The sequence below is a fragment of the Oncorhynchus masou genome, chromosome 28 (genome assembly GCF_036934945.1).
Source record: "Oncorhynchus masou masou isolate Uvic2021 chromosome 28, UVic_Omas_1.1, whole genome shotgun sequence".
Classification (NCBI taxonomy): domain Eukaryota; kingdom Metazoa; phylum Chordata; class Actinopteri; order Salmoniformes; family Salmonidae; genus Oncorhynchus; species Oncorhynchus masou.
In genome coordinates, this window is record NC_088239.1 from 52,136,488 (window position 1) to 52,159,451 (window position 22,964).

At 43.6% G+C, this 22,964-nt stretch overlaps 1 protein-coding gene across 1 annotated transcript in view; it reads right to left on the reverse strand.

Moving 5' to 3' along the window:
• The window catches only part of LOC135517861 (anthrax toxin receptor 1-like), a 35,556-nt gene that overhangs the window by 520 nt on the left and 12,072 nt on the right, over positions 1–22,964 (reverse strand). The window contains exons 3-19 of the mRNA XM_064942532.1: positions 20,613–20,684; positions 20,339–20,410; positions 20,063–20,144; positions 19,842–19,872; positions 19,462–19,541; positions 16,478–16,546; positions 16,294–16,374; positions 16,032–16,092; positions 15,503–15,601; positions 12,772–12,841; positions 11,903–11,981; positions 11,608–11,703; positions 11,416–11,457; positions 10,649–10,744; positions 10,355–10,522; positions 5,874–5,954; positions 1–1,034 (exon numbers count right to left, since the gene is read on the reverse strand). The exon at positions 1–1,034 is cut by the window's left edge and continues 520 nt beyond it. Of these exons, the coding sequence (XP_064798604.1) occupies positions 663–1,034; positions 5,874–5,954; positions 10,355–10,522; positions 10,649–10,744; positions 11,416–11,457; positions 11,608–11,703; positions 11,903–11,981; positions 12,772–12,841; positions 15,503–15,601; positions 16,032–16,092; positions 16,294–16,374; positions 16,478–16,546; positions 19,462–19,541; positions 19,842–19,872; positions 20,063–20,144; positions 20,339–20,410; positions 20,613–20,684 (1,651 nt within the window). The 3' untranslated portion in view covers positions 1–662. The remainder of the gene's footprint in view (positions 1,035–5,873; positions 5,955–10,354; positions 10,523–10,648; positions 10,745–11,415; positions 11,458–11,607; positions 11,704–11,902; positions 11,982–12,771; positions 12,842–15,502; positions 15,602–16,031; positions 16,093–16,293; positions 16,375–16,477; positions 16,547–19,461; positions 19,542–19,841; positions 19,873–20,062; positions 20,145–20,338; positions 20,411–20,612; positions 20,685–22,964) is intronic.

A 22,964-nucleotide genomic window follows, 5' to 3' on the forward strand; every position in this document is an offset into this window, starting at 1 on the left:
TGCTTTTCATTCCTTTGGCTTTAAAAACTCTTCACATGATTTCTGTGTAAAAAAGCAAATAAAGTCATCCGTTCTTCCCCAGTCAGAGGTCTTCCTCATTGCTAATGTGTTTGAGATGTTTGTCATTCCTTGCAATATACTTATTGATTGATTTATTTAAAAAAAACATTCAGTGATTCATCCATACTACACATAGGTTTGTATCAATCAACATGTAAGATGTACCTATATAACACAAAATACAGAGTTAAAAGCTGAGCCATTGATCTTTTAACTTGTGAAATACTTTGTTTATCACTTCTGCTAAAGATGTCAATATTCTGTTTCCATTGATTAAGCAAAGCAGTAAAGAGTTGGTATTAACTTCACTGTAGTCTCGTGAGTCTTACAGTAAAAAAATGATACAACTTCCTGATCAGTTAGAATAAAGAACATGGAAAATCTAATGGAACTTTGTTTTACAGATCAATTGCTCAGCTTCTCTCTGAACCGTTGAGTGAAGTAGAGCTGGACTTGCTGTCCTGCCTGTCAATCTGTTGATAGTGGTTTGGATTGGTGGAGAAGAGAAAGGCACAGTTATTCGGGACATTTTCAGGAGCCCTCAGGGTCCTTGCAGCTCAGTTCTTTAACAGATGCATTGGCCTTCCTTCCTTTCTTTTTCCTCAGAGAAATTGGTCAGATGGGTGTGGGGGAGGGCGGGAAGGGGGAGGGGCTCTGCATGAGGGTGGGGCCTGAGAAAAAACAGGTGGAGGGTTGGGTGGAGCAGCAGGTAAGGGAGGACTTACAGAAGTTGGTGGCAGAACTTGGTTTGGATGGGGGGTGTAAGGAGGGGGGGTGATGCAGGACGGAGGGGGAGTGGATGGCAGGGGTGGAAGAGTGGAGGTGGGAGAGGGGGGCATGTGGGAGAGGTTGCCATGTGAGGAAGCGTGACTGTAGATGTGAGGCAGACTGTAGATTGGCGTTGAGGGCTGGTGGTAGATTGGATAACGAGGAGCCGGGTAGGATTTCACCCGGGTGAAGCTAATGCACCTGCCCTGTAAATAAGGAGAGGGGGATAAAAACAGGGAAGAGAGCAATAAGAGGCAGTCATCAGGGCCCAGTTTATTTATAACTTTTTTCAATTTTAGCAATCAAATTCGATTAAATGTTTGTAATTTTTCCGTTTTTAAATAAATTCTTTCTGAACTTCCGGATAAGGATTCAGTAATCCAATCTGACCTTGAATCAGGATTAAATGTTTTTTTCGCGTTTTTCAAAATTCTAAAGGCAGTGATTTAATATAGTTTTGATGAAAATCAGGATAACCTTGAACCCACAGAAAGGGTGGATTTAGAAAGGTGAAAGGCACTACAACAGAGATATTTCAAATGTAACTAAAATGGGGAGGCTTAAAAAAACGTTCTTTATTCTGATAATTAAAGCTTCATTACATTAAATTTACTGCAGTATACTGTGGACACCCCTTAGTGGATTCGGCTATTTCAGCCACACCCATTGCTGAAAAGTGTAGAAAATCGAGAACACAGCCATGCAATCTCAATAAACAAACATTGGCAGTACAATGGCCTTACTGAAGAGCTCAGTGACTTTCAACATGGCACCATCATAAGATGCCACTTTTCCAGCAAGTCAATTTGTCAAATTTCTGCCCTGGTAGAGCTGCCCCGGACAACTGTAAGTGCGGTTATTGTGAAGTGGAAACGTCTAGGAGCAACAATGGCTCAGCCATGAAGTGGTAGGCCACACAAGCTCACAGAACGAAACCACTGAGTGCTAAAGCACTTAGCACATAAAAACCATCTGTTCTCGGTTGCAACACTCGCTACCGAGTTCCAAACTGCCTCTGACAGCAACGTCAGCACAAGAACTGTTAAACGGGAGCTTCATGAAATGGGTTTCCATGGCCGAGCAGCCGCACACAAGCCTAACCTCACCATACGCAAAGCCAAGCATCGGCTGGAGTGGTGTAAAGCTCGTCGCCATTGGACTCTGGAGCAGTGGAGTGGTGAATCACACGTCACCATCTGGCTTTCCAACGGACGAATCTAGGTTTGGCAGATTCCAGGAAGCTACCTGACCCACTGCATAGTGCCAACTGTAAAGTTTGGTGGAGGAGGAATAATGGACTGGGGCTTTTTTTGTGGTGCACAAATCGAGATCCATGCAGAAATGGTTTGTCAAGATTGGTGTGGAAGAACTTGACTTGCCTGGTCAGAGCCCTGACCTCAACCCCATCGAATACATTTGGGATGAATTGGAACGCTGACTGCGAGCCAAGCCTAATTGCTTAGCATCAGTGCCCGACCTCATTAATGCTCTCGTGGCTGAATGGAACCAAGTCCCCGCAGCAATGTTCCAACATCTAGCGGAAGCCTTGACAGAAGAGTGGAGGCTGTTATAGCAGCAAAGGGGGGACCAACTTTATATTAATGCTCATCATTTTGGAATGAGATGTTCGACGAGCAGGCGTCCACATACTTTTGGTCATGTAGGGTAAATGTATCCAGTCAGTTGTTGTATTGAGTAGTGTCAAATAAATGCAGAAACATAACCTGTGCAACCTGGGCCCAATTTAATTTAATTTAATTTTTACATTTAATCAGGATAAGAAACAATGCCACTTTATATAATGGTTACATACCCTACATTACTCATCTCATATGTATATACTGTACTCTATACCATCCACTGCATCTTGCCTATGCCGTTCTATACCATCACTCATATATTTTTTTAATTTACATATTCTTATTAATTCCTTTACACTTGTGTGTATAAGGTAGTTGTTGTGAAATTGTTAGGTTAGATTACTCGTTGGATATTACTGCATTGTCGGAACTAGAAGCAGAGGCATTTCGCTACACTCGCATTAACATCTGCTAACCATGTGTATGTGACAAATAACATTTGATTTGATTTAGAATGACCTGGATACTGTATTCCCCTTTTTTTGCCATACAATCTGATTGATTTTCACCAAGTTTTTCAGAAAAGGATCAGATAAGATCATTCTGATCCAGATACCACAATATTAAGATCACAGAATCCAGATTTGTTTGTGCTTTGAACAGGCCTACACCTTCCATCTATTGAACAGGTTATGGTACTACTTCTACACTGTCATAGGGGAATGGATATGAGTGAACTACGCTGAACAAAAATATAAATGCAACAATTAACAATTTTACTGAGCTACAGTTCATATAAGGAAATTAGTCAATTGAAATAAATTCATTCGGCCCTAATCTATGGATTTCACATGATTTCACATGGCTTCTTCTTTCCCATAATAGGTAAAAAAATAAGTAGGGCCGTGGATCAGAAAACCAGTCAGTATCTGGTGTGACCACCATTTGGCTCATGCAGCGCGACATATCTCCTTCGCATAGAGTTGATCAGGCTGTTGATTGTGACCTGTGGAATGTTGTCTCACTCCACTTCAATGGCTGTGTGAAGTTGCTGGATATTGGTGGGAACTGGAACCCTCTGCCGTACACGTTGATCCAGAGCATCCCAAACATGCTCAATGGGTGACATGTCTGGTGAGTATACAGGCCATGGAAGAACTGGGACATTTTCAGCTTCCAAGATTTGTGTACAGATCCTTGCGACATGGGGCCGTGCCTTATTATGCTGTTTCCAGGTACAATAGTCATTTACAACATTAACAACGTCTACACTGTATTTCTGATCAATTTTATGTTACTTTAATGGACAAAAAAATAGCTTTTCTTTCAAAAACAAGGATATTTCTAAGTGACCCCAAACTTTTGAACAAGTCTGTTAAAATTACACCTACCCCAAGATCTGTGACAATCATATCAGATCCGACCCAGACCTGTGACATTATTTAGAATTCTGGATCTGAACCCGCTCAGGTCCCGGATCGTGTCTCGGGTATTCGGGTACAGGTGGATCAATGAAGACCTCTAACAGGGAGTACAGTAGAGGGCTGAGGACACACCCCTGGGGGGCCCCTGTGTTAAGAGTCAGTGTGGAGGAGGTGTTGTTGCCAATCCTCACAACCTCTGGTCTGGTCTGCCTATCAGGAAGTCCTGGATCCAGTTGCAGAGGGTGGTGTCGAGACCCAGGGCTCTGACATGGAGGGAACAATAGTGTTGAATGCTGAACTGTAGTCAATGAACAGCATTCTCACATAACGGTTCCTTTTGTCCAGATGTGTAACATCCGTATGAATAGAGATGGAAATGGCATCTTCCAGGAATTATGTGGGCCACGACCAGCTTCTCGAGGCACTTCATGATGGAGTGAGTGCGATGGGGGCGATAGTCATTTGGGCATGTCACTTAGTTTTTCTTTGGCACTGGGTACCACAGTTGGATTTGCCTTTGTAGTCTGATGGTCTGTAGTCCTTGCCAGATGCGTTGAGAGTCTGAGTTGTCCAAACATCAATTGACGTTTGAGTCTGTATTAACTTTTTGCATCCCTAATGGATTTGCGGAGCTCGTACATGCTTGCCTTGTACATGTCACACACCATGGAGTCATCGGGGTTCATTCTGCTGACATTGAATGCTGCAGTACGGGCTCTAGCATGGTACGGATATCTCCATTCGTTTGGGGTATGTCCGGATTGTTATCATGGATACATTATCATCAACACATATCCTAAAGAGGCCTGTTACTGACCATGTATTTTCCTCAATGTTAATGTATGTGTCCTGGGTGGATGAATCTTTGAACATATTCTAATTAGTATGACCAATCTCTCATTATCATCTTCATTGTTTTCTTTCTGAATATTATGCTGACTCCATCTTGTCTTTTGTTTGGCTGTAAATGTTCAATTCAGTCATAAAAAAACAAGGAGATTTAATGAGGTAGCAACAGCTTATGAAAGATGGGAAGGGAGGAAATTGTGTGGATGGTTCGCCCTATCCTACTATCCACAGCTGTCATTGAGGCCATATAAAAACAAAACTCCCAGCTAGGCTTGAGTTACGGGAAGGTGGGGATGTGGGTAGTGACTAGTCATCTGTCCTTAATGGCTTCAGCAGATTTAAACACATTCCTTCAGGTTGGAGCAATATTAGCACCTCAGCTTCTTCAGGCTGTATATGCCAGGATACGTTATGCCTTCCTCACAGCCGCTCTGTCTGTACACCGTTATTATTACAATCAGCTGCAAACTTTCTAGTGGATTATTTACTGCCTGGCTGGAAGTGTTTTAAAAGCATTGGGCCAGGGCAGATGATTTAGTGAAGAAATGGGCATTGAAGGCATTTAAAAGCTTTAATTGGCTTCCAAAATTGCCAACGTGATGAGTTTGTAAGGAGTTCATCAAAATTCCATCTCCTCAGCTGCCTGGTGGAATAGTTTTGATGGAGAAAAAACGTTGTTTTTTTTAACTGCTGGAAGAACCATTGCAAAAAAAAATGTAAAGTGCAAAAAGAGAATAAAAAAATAAAGATGGTACTGAAGCCTCCCCCTCTCTATTTTCCATTCTGTCTGCTTTGCTCCTCTGACTGTGGTCTTGGCTCCAGACCTTATTCTTTCCCATAATTGTCCAGGGGTTTGAGTTCTTTCTGTTGAGGATTTGCAACAGAGTGGACCTAGGCATTACATATTGTGGTCTCTACCTCTTAAACGGTTTCATCTGATTGCATTTTTAAATGGTGGGCTGGGCCAGTGGGCCTTACCATCCCTTAGAAGAGCTCTGAAGGAAAAGCCCCTGGAAGCTATCCTTCCCTGACCTACATGTAAGCCTCAGTCACACACTGGCTTTCTTAATGAGTTGCTAAAAGTGCCTTCCATGACTCTGCATATCCTCGTATCATCCCGTACAGTGCAGTGACAGCTGGTAGCAAGTGTGGGACGTGTCTTTCTCTATGCCGTTTGTTTTTTGTGTCTTACCTTGTCTCCAGGATAGGGTCTCATCAGAGACACCCTATCATAGCCTTTCCTCAGAAACACCCACAGAGCATCCAGCTTGCCCTGAACAGAGATGGGCACAATAAATGAAAGAGAAGAAGAGCGTCTGCTAAATGACTTAAATGTAAATGTAATGTAAATGTAAGAATGTCACATAGTAGATGACAATATGATAGCAATATTGCCTGCTCTGGTTTGTTTCTATTCTGTATATGCCAGTAAACAGCTCTTTAGATCAGTCTAACAACTATCTGTGTGTGTCTGGCTAGCTGACTGTCTGGTGCTGTTTGACTATCAAAAGCTATGCTCCATGACATAATAATAGTCAGTGAGGAGAGTAAGTAGAGATAAAGGGCAAAGAATGTATTGTGTTGGGACTAGTACCAGCTTCCCTCTGCTCTGCAGATCTCATCTTCCTGAGGTCATTTCAGTTCATGTCTGGTTCATATAACCACTCATCCAGCTGACTGAGATGTTTTGAAGCAAACTTCCTGGAAACAATGACACTACAGGAAGGCTGCAACTAATTAAGAAGTGTTTTGATCATAGATTGGGTTTTGGTAGGGGTTGGAGTCAATTCTGAATTGAGTTTGCGAATTTCTCTTTAATACCAATTCAATTCTTGGAAATCTTAATTGAATTTGAATTGACCACACCCCACAGGAAGCATAATTTGAATTAGAGGAAGTAGAATGTAATTAAATTACATTTAAATGGCTTATTTATACACCACATCACCATGAAACTTTTTATACCAGGTAGCATAAGGTTGAAACATTCTCATTCTCCTAAAACAATTAGAAACAATTACAGAGGTCTGGAAATATAAGATTGTGTTGTGGGTTGTCTATGATTAATAATTCCCTTAAAAAAACATGGAAGGGAAAAATTGAATATTTGTATATATTCTTTTTTCAAATGTAACCTTTATTTAACTAAGCAAGTCATTTAAGAACACATTTCTTATTTACAATGATGGCATACACCGGCCAAACCGGATGACGCTGGGCCAGTTGTGCGCCGCCCTATGGGACTCCCAATGACGGCCGGTTGTGATCCAGCCTGGAATCAAACCAGAGTGTCTGTAGTGATGCCTCAAACACTGGGATGAAGTGCCTTAGACTGCTGCGCCACTTGGGAGCCCCAACATCTCATGACAAAGAAAATACTGTTTGAGGTCTTTGAGTTACAATCAAACTAATACTTCAAGTGGTATGTGTATTCTTTGAATTAGTACTGTATGTGGCATATCCTTTTGATAAAATATTTGTCAAAGGAATGAGACTCAGGTTTCACTTCTCAGTTGAATTGCTTTGAATTGAATTCTATTTCATTTAATTGAAATTCATTTCAAATTCTGCTTCCTGTAAGGTGTGGCCAATTCAAATTCATAGTTTGAATTCAATTCAGAATTTTGCTAATTGACCCCAACCCTGATTGGTACATAGGCTATGTTTAATATATACAGTATATAGAGTGCATTCAGAAAGTATTCAGACCCCTTGACTTTTTCCACATTTTGTTACATTACAGCTTTATTCTAAAATGTATTAAATTATATTGATTCCTCATCAATCTACTTACAATACCTCATAATGACAAAGCAAAAACTTTTTTTCAAATTTAATAAATAAAACATTACATTTACATAACTATTCGGACCCTTTACGCAGTACTTTGTTAAAGCACCTTTGGCATCGATTACAGCCTAGTCTTCTTGGGTATGACGCTACAAGCTTGGCACACCTGTATTTGGGGAGTTTCTCCCATTCCTGTCTGCAGATCCTCTCAAACTCTGTCCGGTTGGATGGGGAGCTATTTGTAGGTCATTCCAGAGACATTAGATTGTGTTTAAGCCAGGCTCTGGCTGGGCCACTCAAGGACATTCAGACTTGTCCCGAAGCCACTCCTACGTTGTCTTTGTTGTGTGCTTAGTGTCATTGTCCTGTTGGAAGGTTTTCATCAAGGATCTCATGTACTTTGCACCGTTGAGCTTGGCCTCGATCCTGACTAGTATACCAGTCTATGCCGCAGAAATACAACCTTACAGCATGATGCTGCCAGCACCATGCTTCACCGTAGGGATGGTGTCAGGTTTCCTCCAGACGTGATGCTTGGCATTCAGGCCAAAGAGTTCAAATTTGGTTTCATCAGACTAGAGAATCTTGTTGCTCATGGTCTGAGAGTCTTTACGTGCCTTTTGGCAAACTCCAAGAGGGCTGTCATGTGCTTTTACTGAGGAGTGGCTTCCGTATGACCACTCTACCATAAAGGCCTGATTGGTGGAGTGCTGCAGAGATGGTTGTCCTTCTCAAAGGTTGTCCCATCTCCACAGAGGAACTCTAGAGCTCTGTCAGAGTGACCATCGGGTTCTTTGTCACCTCCCTGACCAAGGCCCTTCTCCCCCGATTGCTCAGTTTGGCCAGGTGGCTATCTCTAGAAAGAGTCTTGGTGGGTCCAAACTTTTTTCCATTTAAGAATGATGGAGGGAAGTGTGTTCTTGGGGACCTTCAATGCTGCAGAAATGTTTTGATACCCTTCCCCATATCTGTGCCTGGATACAATTCTGTCTCGGAGCTCTATGGACAATTCCTTCGATCTCATGGCTTGGTTTTTGCACTGACAGTGTGGTCTCACACTGGGATCAAATATGATTCCATCTGGAGAGGATCCTAACCACCGAGCATCTTGGTGCACTACGAAGCCACACGGAAAGATGTTCTTCCGTGTGCAGTACTCCTGTACAGCCACTGGCTCCATGGCTAGCCCCCTCTTCATCTCCATGGTCTGTATACCAGATCCCTGTACAGCCACTGGCTCCATGGCTAGCCCCCTCTTCATCTCCATGGTCTGTATACCAGATCCCTGTACAGCCACTGGCTCCATGGCTAGCCCCCTCTTCATCTCCATGGTCTGCATACACAGAACACTTCTTGCAACACGGGAGCAGTGGCTTTGGACCACTATCACTGGTACGGAGTGCTTTAACACCATCTGTGAAGATAAGTGTGATGAAAGACTGAAGTGAGAATTAATAACAATAAACATAGTAGTGTCTAGTCTTCTTAACTAGGGGCTCATTTAACTATACAGGAATACATTGTGTTTCAGTAACAAAACTACCAAACACTGCATCAACAGATCTTTACGAAATAACCTGTTAAGTGGGCAATTCTAAATTGGGATTGGGACCCATCCTTAATATCTATCTACTGATAAGATTAAACGTTGACACTGTCTCCAACACATTTTGACCATGATGACAGTGTCTCACAGGAGATGTTTAACAAGGCCCCTAGTAGCTATCTATAACCTTTCCCTACTCTCATGCTGTGCGGCTTTTCACTCATCCTCATGGACCTGTGGCAGACAGCCCTCACGGTCATCTCCTCTGTCAATGTATATTTGTTAGATACTGTGTAGAAGACATGAATAACAATTATTTTTAGCTAGCAAGCATAACTTAACCAAGCTAACGAAAACACACACATTCTCAGGTAGATTCAGTCAAAGTCACGTCATTTTACTAACTAGCTAGTTACAGTTAATAGTTAAATTAGCTAGCTAATGAGTGTAGCTAGCTAACGTTATATGTCAGACTTGGTACTCACCTTCATAGTTGTCTATGTAGCTTCCTATATACATCTTGAACCCCTTTTTCAATCTTGCTAGCTCGAGTCTTGGAGGCTGATGTAACAATTCGATGTACAATATTAATTTGAGGCAAGTCCTGAAGACACCTAGTGAAAAACTGAGACATAGTGGTAGTAACGTTATATCGTCGATAACAAATAGACTGACCGGAAATTTCCAAACCGATAGGAAGTGTGTTTAGAACGTTCGATCATGGAATGTGCATAAGGCCCATTTCCTACAGGTTTCCTCATGGTTCTATTTAAAGTAATGTTCTCAAATTGTTTCAAGAACATTAAGAAACAACGTTTGAGAAAACATTAACATTCTAAGATTGTTATTTTAAAACATATACATTCTGTCCTCAGCGTCAACAAAAGTCTCACTAACCTCTATCTTGTTAAGCGTGTTCAGGTGTGTTGGCCACGCCCACTAATTGGGCACACCGGATCTTAATGAGTCTTGTTTCCTTTGAAAGTGGGCCTGTTTGAATAGACTAAAATGAAAAGCTTTGTATGTGTAAAAAAAACATGAGATGCTAGCTCCATCCCGGTGGTGCAGTGGACTAATTCCATGGATAGGGAACAGAAGATCATGGGTTTGAATCTCACTGAGGCCATGCCACAATTAAAAAAAGGGATGTGTTTGCATGAATAATGCCTAAGCGAAGGAATGTCCATGTGTCCTGTATTTGGAGTTCAAAACAGTTAACCTAAGCTAGCAGTGTTATTAGAAGTCTTATTGAAACATGTTCTCAGAACATTATTTTATTACCTATAATAGCTTCACACAACTTCCAAGGAACCAAATATGCTAGCTGGATGCAATACCTTTATAGGAGAGTACCACTTCTGGGGACTGATTGGTTTGTGAATGCCATTGTTGAAAGTGTGTGTTAGTGGCATGTCAAACTCCTGCTCTGGCATCCTGACACGGGCATTCTTGGCTTTCTCCAGTTTGGCCCCCTCCTCAGTGGACCCCTTGTCACCCCAGCGGACCTGAGCAAGGACAAGCAACAGCAGCCAGTCAGTGGCAGGAGAATGGTATTATAATGAGCAGAGCTGAGCCGTAGTTGGATGAAGGGTACACCAGGCCAAGTACAACAGAATGAATGTCTTTCTCACCTCCATTCTCTTGATGCCACCAACACCTCGGCCACCGTAGTATGAGGCATCCACAGTGGGCCACCTCTTCTTGGGACACCCGTCCTCATCCTCATCCTAACACGGGGAAAAATAGATCCCTCAGATGGTAGCTTTGCCCTAAAATGTTCGTAATATCAGATGCCTACTACTCCCTTCAGCCAGTTCAAGTCAACAATACCAGTGGTATTGTGCCAAACAAGTAAGGCAGGCATCACGCTAAACTTGATGTCCTGATCAAATTCAACCAAGTCTCACAAAGAAGTAGGTAGCATGGCATCCCTGTGTGGTGTGGCCAGGGAGTCATCCTGTTAGAAGCTCCAACCACATCTGAGAGCCTGAAAATAGTTGTAACTAAACTTGTAGCATAACTAAACTCCTCTCTACCTAAAGAGCTGGGCTGTTATCCAGTTTACCGGACAGAAAAAAATATATTTAAAAAAAACAAACAAGATCAGACAATCTGCCCAGTCTGGTCCTGGCTGCATCCAGCACCATTGAGTGGAACTTGTGTCGGGTCAAAATGGAAAATGTCAGCTGTGAGTCAATAACTCAGTCTAATCCCTATTATGCTTCTACAGGTTCTCAGAGCTCTTTGAGGTAGAGGCTGCTGGCAGTTTTCAGATCGGACAACAGGAGACAGAGAGACACACAGAGAGTCTGATTTTATGGTATGATAGTGGCGTTTCAACTCTACAGGAGGCACGGGCCTAGAGACAGTAAATAATAAGAAATAAAGCTTTACTCACTGAGCTGTCCTCCATTACTGGAGGTGGAGGCTCGTGGATGATCTGCAAAGATGGAAAAGACACGGAATCCTAATATTCTGTTCCACAGGAGTTAATTACTATCCTATTGACACATGCATACATGGCAGAGTCTCTGCTTGGGTACAGGAAATTGTTTTGAATGAGAGAGGTTGAAAATGAGAGAGATGTTACCACTGTGCAGCAGAGAGGCCAGAACCACCAGAGCAGAGCCAGCATCAGCAGGAGCAGCAGGATGAGCAGAGCTATGGCTAAGAACGTCCCATCAGACTAGGGGAGGCAGGGAGAGGAAATCAGGTTAGAACCGGGTGTACTTACTCTGCTTGAACACAAGCTCTATCACCTCCTAGGAATAGATACAGAAGAGTAAAGTACTAAAATAAACCATTCTATTAGAAGCACAATACTCCATGTAACCATGGTTGAGAGATTTTCCTGTGTAGAGAGGTGGAGAAGGGTTGGTACTTACACAGCTGACTGTGGTGATGGTGACGGAGCTAGATATGAAACTCAGGCCATTGTTCATACTGACGTGGAGGGTAGCTTCCCTGAAGGAGGTGAGAGGGGATAGTGGAGGTGAGCGGGAAGGAGGGAGGGAGGGAGGGAGGGAGGGAGAGGTGAAAGAGCGGATGGGGAGGTGAGAGTGAGGGGAGAGGTGAGAGAGAGGGGATGGGGGAGGTGAGAGGGGATGGGGAGGTGAGAGGATGTGAGAGAGGGGATGGGGAGGTGAGAGGGAAGGAGATGGAGAGGTGAGAGAGAGAGGTGAGAGAGAGGGGATGGGGAGATGAGGAGGGAGAGGTGAGAGAGGATATTGAGAGGAGGGAGGGAGGTGAGAGAAGGGATGGGGAGGTGAGAGGGAGGGAGGGAGGGGAGAGGTGAGTGAGAGAGAGAGAGAGAGGGATAGGTGAGAGAGAAGGGATGGGGAGTTGAGAAGGAGGGAGAGAGGGGATGGGGAGAGGTGAGAGGGAGGAGAAGGGGGATGGAGGAGGTGAGAGGAAGGGGAGAGGTGAGAGGGAGGAGAAGGGGGATGGAGGAGGTGAGAGGAAGGGGAGAGGTGAGAGGGAGAAGGGGGATGGAGGAGGTGAGAGAGAGGGGAGAGGTGAAAGGGAGGAGAGGGGGGATGGAGGAGGTGAGAGGAAGTGAGAGTGAGGGAGGGTATAATTACCTACACTGTTTATTTGTTTTCCTCTAATCTCATTCTAGAGACCAAGGATAGCTGCTTTTCTGAGAAAATACTGTATTGATTTGAGAGCAAAAGAGATGGGTTGCATTTCATGAGTTGGGTTTGACATGCATCAATTAAAGCAGTGGGGATGTGAGAGTTAAAGAGTCACTTACGTCCCTTCTTCTTCCAATACGGGAGCTGGGCACAGAAGGTAGGTGTCTCTCACTACCAATGGCCTTTTCACTATGGGATTATAGAAGATAACACTTTAGATTATGTGTGCATATGAATACCTAATACTGTATACAGTAGACAAGTCACCTGTATATAGATAATCCCCAGACTAGAAATCCTATAGCTATGCATTCAGCAAGAGGTGCATGGAAATAAAAACAAAAACAAGCAAAATAGAGTACTGGAGCGAGTTCATTTACAAACTGTAGTATTAACGTAATAATCATAGTTAAATTAGCATAATTCCAACGAGTTGTAGTTCAAAGTGATTCAAAGAATATAGTTCAAATTGAAATACATTGAGACAAATCGTGAAAATTCCTTGCTTTGTTATTGTCTTTCTAGACCTTAAATCAACTGAAATCCTTCAGCGTGAGTATGGTTTATTTAGCCTGGCTGACAGAATGTCAGGAGATCCACATTCCCTCTATACATCTGAGAAGCCTTAAGTATTAAACCAGCTGAAGGAAAGCTCTGTGTGTGAGTGTGTGTGTGTGTGTGTGTGTGTGTGTGTACACACAGACCAAAAATCATTAGGATTTGTAAGAACAGTAGGCTTGCCAAACCCCTCTTGACAGCCTGGTCTCATAGACTAGGTGTAACATAGTAAATGTAAATCCAGGACACTCAAATGAGTATGATATGTTACATTTGGTCTGGTTAAAGTACATATGGCAGAAGGTTGCTTATTGCAAAAATTAAAGGAGTTGTTCGATTCTCATCACGGACAACTTTAGCATTTTAGCCAATTAGTAACTTTTAAACTACTTACTACTTTTTAGCTACTTTGCAACTACTAAGCATGTTAGCTAACCCTAACCTTAACCCTTTTACCTAACCCTTCCCCTTACTCCTAACATTAATCCTAACCCCTAGCCTAGCTAATGTTAGCCAGCTAGCTAACGTTAGCAAACCAAAGTAGAATTCGTAACATATCATACATTTTGCAAATTCGTAACATTATTTAACGTTTTGTACATTCATAACATATTGTACTTTTTGAAAATTTGTTACATATATGAATTGTAATTCGTAACATATCATACAAATTGGATGATGGACATCCACAAATGACTAGATACCATAGGAAACGTAACATACAGTATCATACTAAATGGGTGCCTCGGATTTACATACAGAATCATATGAGACCAGGTTGCTCTTGCTTGTGGCCAAGGCAAACATAGCCCAATTTCCCCTACTGCCTGAGGGAAGAATGCAGAAATTAGACTTCAGTGTAAGAATTGGACTGCTCTCTATACTTAAGATTGCTTATCAAAGGATGTGATTGCAAGTCCCTGATCTGTTGGAAATTAGAATTTTTTACTGGAAATAAACCCTGGCTCTTGAAGCTTCAGAGAGCCTTTTACCTGGCTTGATCCCCAGAGACACCCAGCCTACAGCAGATGTGCTATATTAGTTGTGGATGAATGCAAAGGAACAAAGAAACCACATTACATCGCTAACTCAGATCTGTCAATGCACTGCTGCAGACTCCATTAGTTGTAATTTGCTGCCAGTGAGGGTCTTGCATCAAAAGGTTTGTACCACAGTTGCAAAGAAGTCCTTTCTTGGCCCAAAGTCACATTTTTGTCATGTGTAGGCCACCTTGTGGGATTCTGCTGCTCTACATTGGCCCAAGGTTCAGAGAACTTTTTACTCTGGTTCCTTTAAAGTTTTCATGGGAGGTTTAATTAACGCTCTTACTTTTAACAATACTGCTACCTTATTTTGATTTAACTTTTTAAAACTAAGCACAGATAGAACACATAGAAATACATTTCCTTAGATATTAATCATGCAAAAACATGTATTTTTTTATTGTGACACAGCATCAGTGAGATTTAAACCCATAATCTTCTGTTCTTCAGCTATAGAATTAGTCCACTGCGGAACCAGGATGGGGCTAGCATGCCATTTTTTGACATACAAAGCTGTTCATTTTAGTCTATTCAAACGGACCTCATTTCATAGGAAACAAGCACTCATTAAGATCAGGTGTGGCCAATTAGTGGGTGCGGCCAACACACCTGAACACACTTAACAAGATAGAGGATAGAGTTTTGTTGATGCTGAGAATGGACTGCATATTAAATAACATTCTTAGAACATTCTCTGAACTTTACTCAAGGTTTCTTGTGTTTTTATAGAACGTTTTAACGTTCTCAAAACAATTTGAGAACGTCTTAAATTGAACCATGAGGAAACATTAAATGTGGTGAGAATGTTCCAACGCCAAGCCACTATCCTTGCATCATTCCCAGAATGTTGTGGAAGGTTGTATGCAAAATAACCATAGGACAGCCAGGCTCTCACCAAGCTCCAAGAAACATATGGTTCTTAGAATGTTATTTTCTAGCTAGGCCAACTGGTGCCTGCTTGAACTAATGAGTATTCTTTCAGGCTCATTCCTTTAAGCTCTTTCATTCAGGATGGTTAAAATCCTTTCTCTTTGCCTTTTTCTCACACAGCCTGATGACACAGTCAATAACAGCCAACTCACTGTGGCATTGCTGAAATAGATGTCTTTCTAAGCCTCATTACCCTGCACCTAGAATCCTGTGTGAAAGTTAAAGAGATTGTTTCCTGCTCATTAAAAACAGGGGTGTTGCTGATGAGATTCATTAGGGTTAATGGTCGGAAATTGTAGGTACCGTAACTTCCACTTACTCAAAGTGAGAGTGTCATTGATGCGGAAGCTACAAAGGACCTTCCCCACCTCACGGGCATGTGAGAAACCATTTCCTTTCACTACCACCTGGAAGGACTCTAAGACAGGATGAAAGGGAGGGAACAGGGAGAATCATCAATGGCATTTGATCACCTTGATAACATTGGTAAAGAGGAATTACAGTTGATAATAATATTTTCAAGTCCTTATTTCCTGAGGCCAAAAGCTCAGCAATCATCCATAGTGATCTGTGATTATCTGAAATCGGACAATATTCAGGCCAAATGCAGGCTAGGCTGAGCTAGAGAGGATGTAACGTTTTAACCGTGCCTATTTATCTTCAGCTGGCACTTTTCATTTACACAGAGTCAAACACATATTTAAGTCAATCTGTTTCCCCCTTGCTGTGTCATTAGACACAGTTGAAACACATAGTGAATTGATCCGTGTCGTCAGCTTATCAATAAACAAGTGGCAGTGTCATGCAGCTGGAGCCCATTATGAAACCCACTCCAATACACCACTCACCTCCTGCACAGATACTAGAGGGCTCTGCTGCCAATATCTCAATGCATGATCTCTTCAGGATCTTAGGAGAGAGAGAAAGAGAGAGAGAAGGATGTGGATAATGGAGACAGCGGTGAACAGCACAAACTGTAAATATGTTAGTTAGATTTGTTGAAAGTACGTATGCCTTGGTATACTTTCAACCATGTTGAAACTATACCTTACTATAGTGAACAGATGTTTACGTCATTCTACCAGCCCCTAACATTGTTGCCCTACTTACTGAATCAATGGCTCCTTGCAGTGCCTCAAAGCCATCATTTACAGGGAAAACATGGTCCTTACTGTCGGCTATTGTCCAAAGCTGGGGTGGGAGAATAAGTTTTATTTAATAACAGTGTAAAAACAATAATGTGAGACTAGCCAACTGCTAAATCCCCTGCTCACAACAGAAACATGTGGCTCACCTGGGTTTCATTGAAGTCTTTTACTCCCACACAGTAGACAGAGGCACCCAGTTGACGCGATCGGCCGGCCTAGTGAAACGCAAATAGACATGAAAGCTCTTTTATAACTCTATATTGACCAAAGTAGAGAGAACATAATTTGTGGTGTCAGATACTTTGAAAACCAATACAATGCACTGTATAAAGGTGTATCCGTAAAGGATGAGGATGGATTTTATGAAGCATCTATGGAAGGCTTGCAAGACAGATGGGTTTCTGTCTAGCCTTCTCAGTTTGTGCAACCAACTCAGTGGTCTGGTGGTTAGATTGGCACTCAACATTAAGGAGATCGACTTGGGGTAAGGCCCTGTAGCAGACTAGCGTCCTGTCCATGGGCTGTATACATGAACATTGAGCTGCCTTTACGCTACAGAAAGATAGGCTCTTGGACGTATTGGCATTTTCTGACTCGGACAACGCGTACTTGTCCAAGGCTTACTTACTGCAGGTTTGTGCAGGTACTTAGCCTTAAGTCGTGACTGACGTTTGGAGACACAGGCGTTTGCTGTCTATAATGGCGCAGGTGATTTTGTAGCAGTCCACCCTATCAATTGTTGATGGTTAAATGTAGTGCTTCGAGTGTTCTTCCACAGCCAATGATGACTTCTTGGGTCTTGATGACATTTAATCAAGTCTAGGAAGTTCTGCACCACTGGCCACCGGCCAATGTATAAACAAGATTGAAACATCTGGTAATTAAAAGGCTGAAATGACCAGCTGAAACAACTGATGTAACCAGCTGTAGAGATAAATGGAAATGGAAACTCTAATAATAATTATTACATATGATGACAGGGAGTAGAGTATGAAATTCTGCTCTTCCAGGACTGGAATATCCTGTGGAATGTGGCTGACTATTTCCACTCGACCCACGCTGAGTGTATAGATAGATATTGCTGTCACGTTCTGACCTTAGTTATTTTATTATGTCTTTGTTTTAGTATGGTCAGGGTGTGAGTTGGGTGGGTTGTCTATGTTCCTTTTTCTATGATTTGGGATTTCTGTGTTTGGCCTGGTATGGTTCTCAATCAGAGGCAGCTGTTTATTGTTGTCCCTGATTGAGAACCATATTTAGGTGGCATGGTTTTACTTTTGAGCTTTGGGTGATTATTTTCCGTGTTAGTGTTTGTTACCACACGGGACCGTTATTTTGTATTTTTGTAGTGTTCAGTTTGTCTTATCAAAATGGACACTTACCATGCTGCAAAATGGTCCGACCTCTCTTACTCCTCATCAGAGGAAGACAACGAACATTACAGAATCACCCACCACCAAAGGACCAAGCAGCGTGGTAACGGGCAGCAGCAGCAGCGATCTCAGGACTCCTGGACATGGGAGGAGATCCTGGACGGCAAAGGACCCTGAGCACAGGCTGGGGAATATCGCCGCCCCAAGGCAGAGCTGGAGGCAGCGAAAGTTGAGAGGCGGCAGTATGAGGAGGCAGCACGGCAGCGCGGCTGGAAGCCCGAGAGGCAGCCCCAAAAATTTATTCGGGGGGCATACGGAGAGTGTGGCGAAGTCAGGTTGGAGACCTGCGCCAACTCCCTGTGCTTACCGTGGAGAGAGAGGGACCGGGCAGGCACCGTGTTATGCCATGAGGCGCACGGTGTCTCCGGTGAGCAGGCATAGCCCGGTGCGATACATAGCAGCACCTCGTATCGGCCGGGCTAGAGTGGGCATCGAGCCAGGTGCCATGAAGCTGGCTCAGCGCATCTGGTCTCCAGTGCGTCTCCTCGGGCCGGGGTACATGGCACCAGTCTTACGCATGGTGTCCCCGGTCCACCAGCACAGCCCAGTGCAGGCTATTCCACCTCGCCGCACTGGCCTGGCTACGGGGAGCATTCCACCAGGTAAGGTTGGGCAGGCTCTATGCTCGAGAGCTCCAGTGCGCCTTCACGGTCCGGTCTATCCGGTGCCACCTCCACGCACCAGCCCTCCGGTGGCAGCCCCCTGCACCAGGCTGTCTCTCCGTCTCCTTCCTACAGAGTCTCCCGTCTGTCCTGAGCTGCCAGAGTCTCCCGTCTGTCCTGAGCTGCCAGAGTCTCCCGTCTGTCCTGAGCTGCCAGAGTCTCCCGTCTGTCCTGAGCTGCCAGAGTCTCCCGTCTGTCCTGAGCTGCCAGAGTCTCCCGTCTGTCCTGAGCTGCCAGAGTCTCCCGTCTGTCCTGAGCTGCCACAGCCGTCCGTCAGCCAGGAGCTGCCAGAATCGCCCTTCACTCCGGAGCTGCCGGAGTCTCCCGTCTGTCCGGTGCTGCCGGAATCTCCCGTCCGTCCGGTGCAGCCGGAATCGCCCATCCATTCGGGACCCGTGGCTTGGGTCCCCAGTCCGAGGTCAACGGCGAGGGTCGCCGCGTTAAAGAGGCCATGGAGGCGGGTAAAGAGGCAGAGAAGGACTATGGTGGAGTGGGGTCCACGTCCCGAGTCAGAGCCACCACCGCGGACAGACACCCATCCAGACCCTCCCCTATAAGTTTAGGTTTTGCGGCCGGAGTCCGCACCTTTGGGGGGTGGTACTGTCACGTTCTGACCTTAGTTATTTTATTATGTCTTTGTTTTAGTATGGTCAGGGGACATGAGTTGGGTGGGTTGTCTATTTTCCTTTTTCTATGTTTTGGGATTTCTGTGTTTGACCTGGTATGATTCTCAATCAGAGGCAGCTGTTTATCGTTGTCCCTGATTGAGAACCATATTTAGGTAGCCTGTTTTCACTTTTGAGTTGTGGGTGATTATTTTCCGTGTTAGTGTTTGTTACCACACGGGACCGTTTAATTTGTTTCACTTTGTTATTTTGTATTTTTGTAGTGTTCAGTTTGTCTTATTAAAATGGACACGTACCACGCTGCAAATTGGTCCGACCTCTCTTACTCCTCATCAGAGGAAGACGACAAATGTTACAATTGCCAATAGATCATCCATTACTGCAGGTCTAAAACAAGCATTTCTCTCACCTCTCTCTCTGCCAGATCGAACTGATTCTCCCTCAGTTCGCCATCTGTCAAGGCAATGATGACGCTGGCTGTACGGAAACCTGATGGACCAGGACAAGACAACAGTTAGAACAAGACAACAGAGCAGAACAGAAGACTTCTCAGAGGACAGACTGTACTGTCACTGAAGGGGAAGAAAATAATAGGATAATTCAATCGGACACCTCTTCAATTCTAACACTTCTGACACCATAGTTTCTTGGTAAAGGGTTCAACAAGGATCAATAGGTTTGAATTGTACTGGTAGCTTTTCATCCGTGTCTGCTTATGACTGGGAGCATAATGAGAGTTCTATCCAAATCATTTTTTCCAAGTGCAAATAACAAGAATAATTTACTCACTGTCTCCAGCATAGTAGATTTGTTCACTGGCCTGGAAGAGCAGATAGCAGGGTTTTTAGAAGAATACTTTATTGAGACAGCATTTTGTCTTCTGCTTTTACCCATATAGAGAGATAAGAATGGTTATTGGAACACAAAAATATCTTGTTCTAATTTTTGCAGTAGTAAGTCAAGCTGTTGCCTAGTTACCTTCAGCTACTGGCTTCCAATCCACTACTCACCCTTTGGAACCCTTTGTGCATGAAAGTGTCTCCCCCAGGGTGCACCATACGGAGCTCCTCCAGGCCTGCCCGAATCAGCTCCCTGCTCACACACACACACAAAAAATACAGGCCATTTGTACTGTCAGTGTATCATGTGGGCTGTACCCCACAATAGAAAGATTGGCACACAGAAAATGAGTAGGCCACTAAAGGTGGTGTATTGTGTAAATCCTGCCTGTGTTAGTTGTGAGTAGTTAAAGCATAAGCACAGCGGTTTGAGGGATTATGTCTTGCCTGTCTTCTGTTAGTTTCATCAGGATCCGTCCCTCTGTAGAAAACACAATGAAGGACATCCGCAGCTGAGGACTAGCGAGAGAGAAGGATGGGGGAGGGGGGGGGGGGGGTTATTTCCACAGGTGACTGACATAATCACTTTGTGTGTTGCTGTTTTGTCCAAATACTTTGTTCAATAACATGTCTGTTTACATCCTTACTGGACTTGACCAGTGTATATTAATTGAGCTCTCTGGGACATGTAGTGGTGTATCCAGGTAACACTATACTATACCTTATGAATTTATGAGCCAGATGATCAACAAAGTAATATATCTCATTCCAGTGGTGCTGTACACTCCCTGACCTGAAAGAAAGGTTGGAAGATGTCTGTTATTGTGGAGCTGTAAAGCTACCATGATTGACTTATCCACAAACCAATCACTGCTCCTGTGTGTCCTCCAATCAGCTCACTGGCGTCCCGCCTACAGGGCATTACCTAATTTGATATGAAAGGTTGTGTTCCCCTGCTCAGAAGTTTCTGATGCATGCCAGATATTACAAATCCTGGATAGGTATTTTAGGTTTCAGCTAACCACATCATATGTTATAGCAATCTGTTGAATGACGGCACAGTCGATGACATGGCACCAAAGTCATACAGTCGATAAAATCAACAGACGTAGCAATAAAAAGGCAAATCCAAGGAAACTCCAAGGAGGCTGAAAAATGTAATCTCTACAAATAATTTACAGGACACCTGGAGATTACTATTCCCAACTACAAAAGACAATACATTTTTTTCTCCAAGTAAGAAATGCTATTCAAGAATTTATTATACTTTTATTTAAAAAATGCTCTCTACAATTAACTGGGTTAAAGAAATCCATGACATAGTGATATTGGATCATTCTCCTGGATCATGCTTAATTACACCAACAGTAAATGCACTTTTTGTAACCTTCTGTGCAATTGAGGGAGAAGGGCCTTGATCAGGGAGGTGACCAAGAACCCAATGGTCACTCTGACAGAGCTCCAGAGTTCCTCTGTGGAGATGGGAGAACCTTCCAGAAGGACAACCATCTCTACAGCACTCCACCAATCAGGCCTTTATGGTAGAGTGACCAGGCGGAAGCCACTCCTCAGTAAAGTCACATGCCAGCCCACTTGGAGTTTGTCAAAAGCACCTAAAACTCTCAGACCATGATAAACTAGATTCTCTAGTCTGGAGAAACCAAGATTGAACTCTTTGGCCTGAATGCAAAGCTTCAGGAAACCTGGCACCCTCTCTATGGTGAAACATGGTGGTGGCAGCATCATAATGTGGGGACGTTTCTCAGCGGCAGGGACTGGGAGACTAATTAGAATCAAGTGGAAGATGAAGGGAGCAAAGTACATGTGATCCTAGATGAAAAGCTGCTCCAAAGCACTCAGGACCTCAGACTGGGGCGAAGGTTCACCTTCGGACAATGACCTTAAGCACACAGCCAAGACAACGCAGGAGTGGCTTTGGGACAAGTCTCATTGGCCTTTCGGTGGCCCAGCCAGAGCCCAGCCTTGCTAATCTAATCTAATATCTCTGGAGAGACCTGAAAATAACTGTGCAGCGACACTCCCCATCCAACCTGACAGAGCTTGAGAGGATCTGCACAAAATAATGGGAGAAACTCCCTAAATACAGGTGTGCCATACTTATTTAAATGTGTTTTTAGTTTAGAAATTTGTATACACTTGCTTTTGCTTTGTCATTATGTGCTATTGTGTGTACAGTCGTGTCCAAAAGTTTTGAGAATGACACAAATATGAATTTTCACAAAATCTGCTGCCTCAGTGTGTATGATGGCAATTTGCATATACTCCAGAATGTTATGAAGAGTGATCAGATGAATTGCAATGAATTGCCATGTCCCTCTTTGCCATGCAAATGAACGGAATCCCCAAAAAACATTTCCACTGCATTTCAGCCCTACCACAAAAGGACCAGCTGACATCATGTCAGTGATTCTCTCGTTAACACAGGTGTGAGTGTCAATGAGGACAAGGCTGGAGATCACTCTGTCATGCTGATTGAGTTTGAATAACAGACTGGAAGCATCAAAAGGAGGGTGGTGCTTGGAATCATTGGTCTTCCTCTGTCAACCATGGTTACCTGCAAGGAAACACGTGCTGTCATCATTGCTTTGCACAAAAAGGGCTTCACAGGCAAGGATATTGCTGCCAGTAAGATTGCACCTAAATCAACCATTTATCAGATCATCAAGAACTTCAAGGAGAGCAGTTTAATTGTTGTGAAGAAGGCTTCAGGGCACCCAAAAAAGTCCAGCAAGCGCCAGGACCGTGTCCTAAAGTTGATTCAGCTGCGGGATCGGGGCACCACCAGTTCAGAGCTTGCTCAGGAATTGCAGCAGGCAGGTGTGAGTGCATCTGCACGCACAGTGAGGCGAATACTTTTGGAGGATGGCCTGGTGTCAAGAAGGGCAGCAAAGAAGCCACTTCTCTCCAGGAAAAACATCAGGGACAGACTGATATTCTGCAAAAGGTACAGGGATTGGACTGCTGAGGACTACGGTAAAGTAATTTTCTCTGATGAATCCCCTTTCCGATTGTTTGGGGCATCTGGAAAAAAAGCTTGTGCGCAGAAGACAAT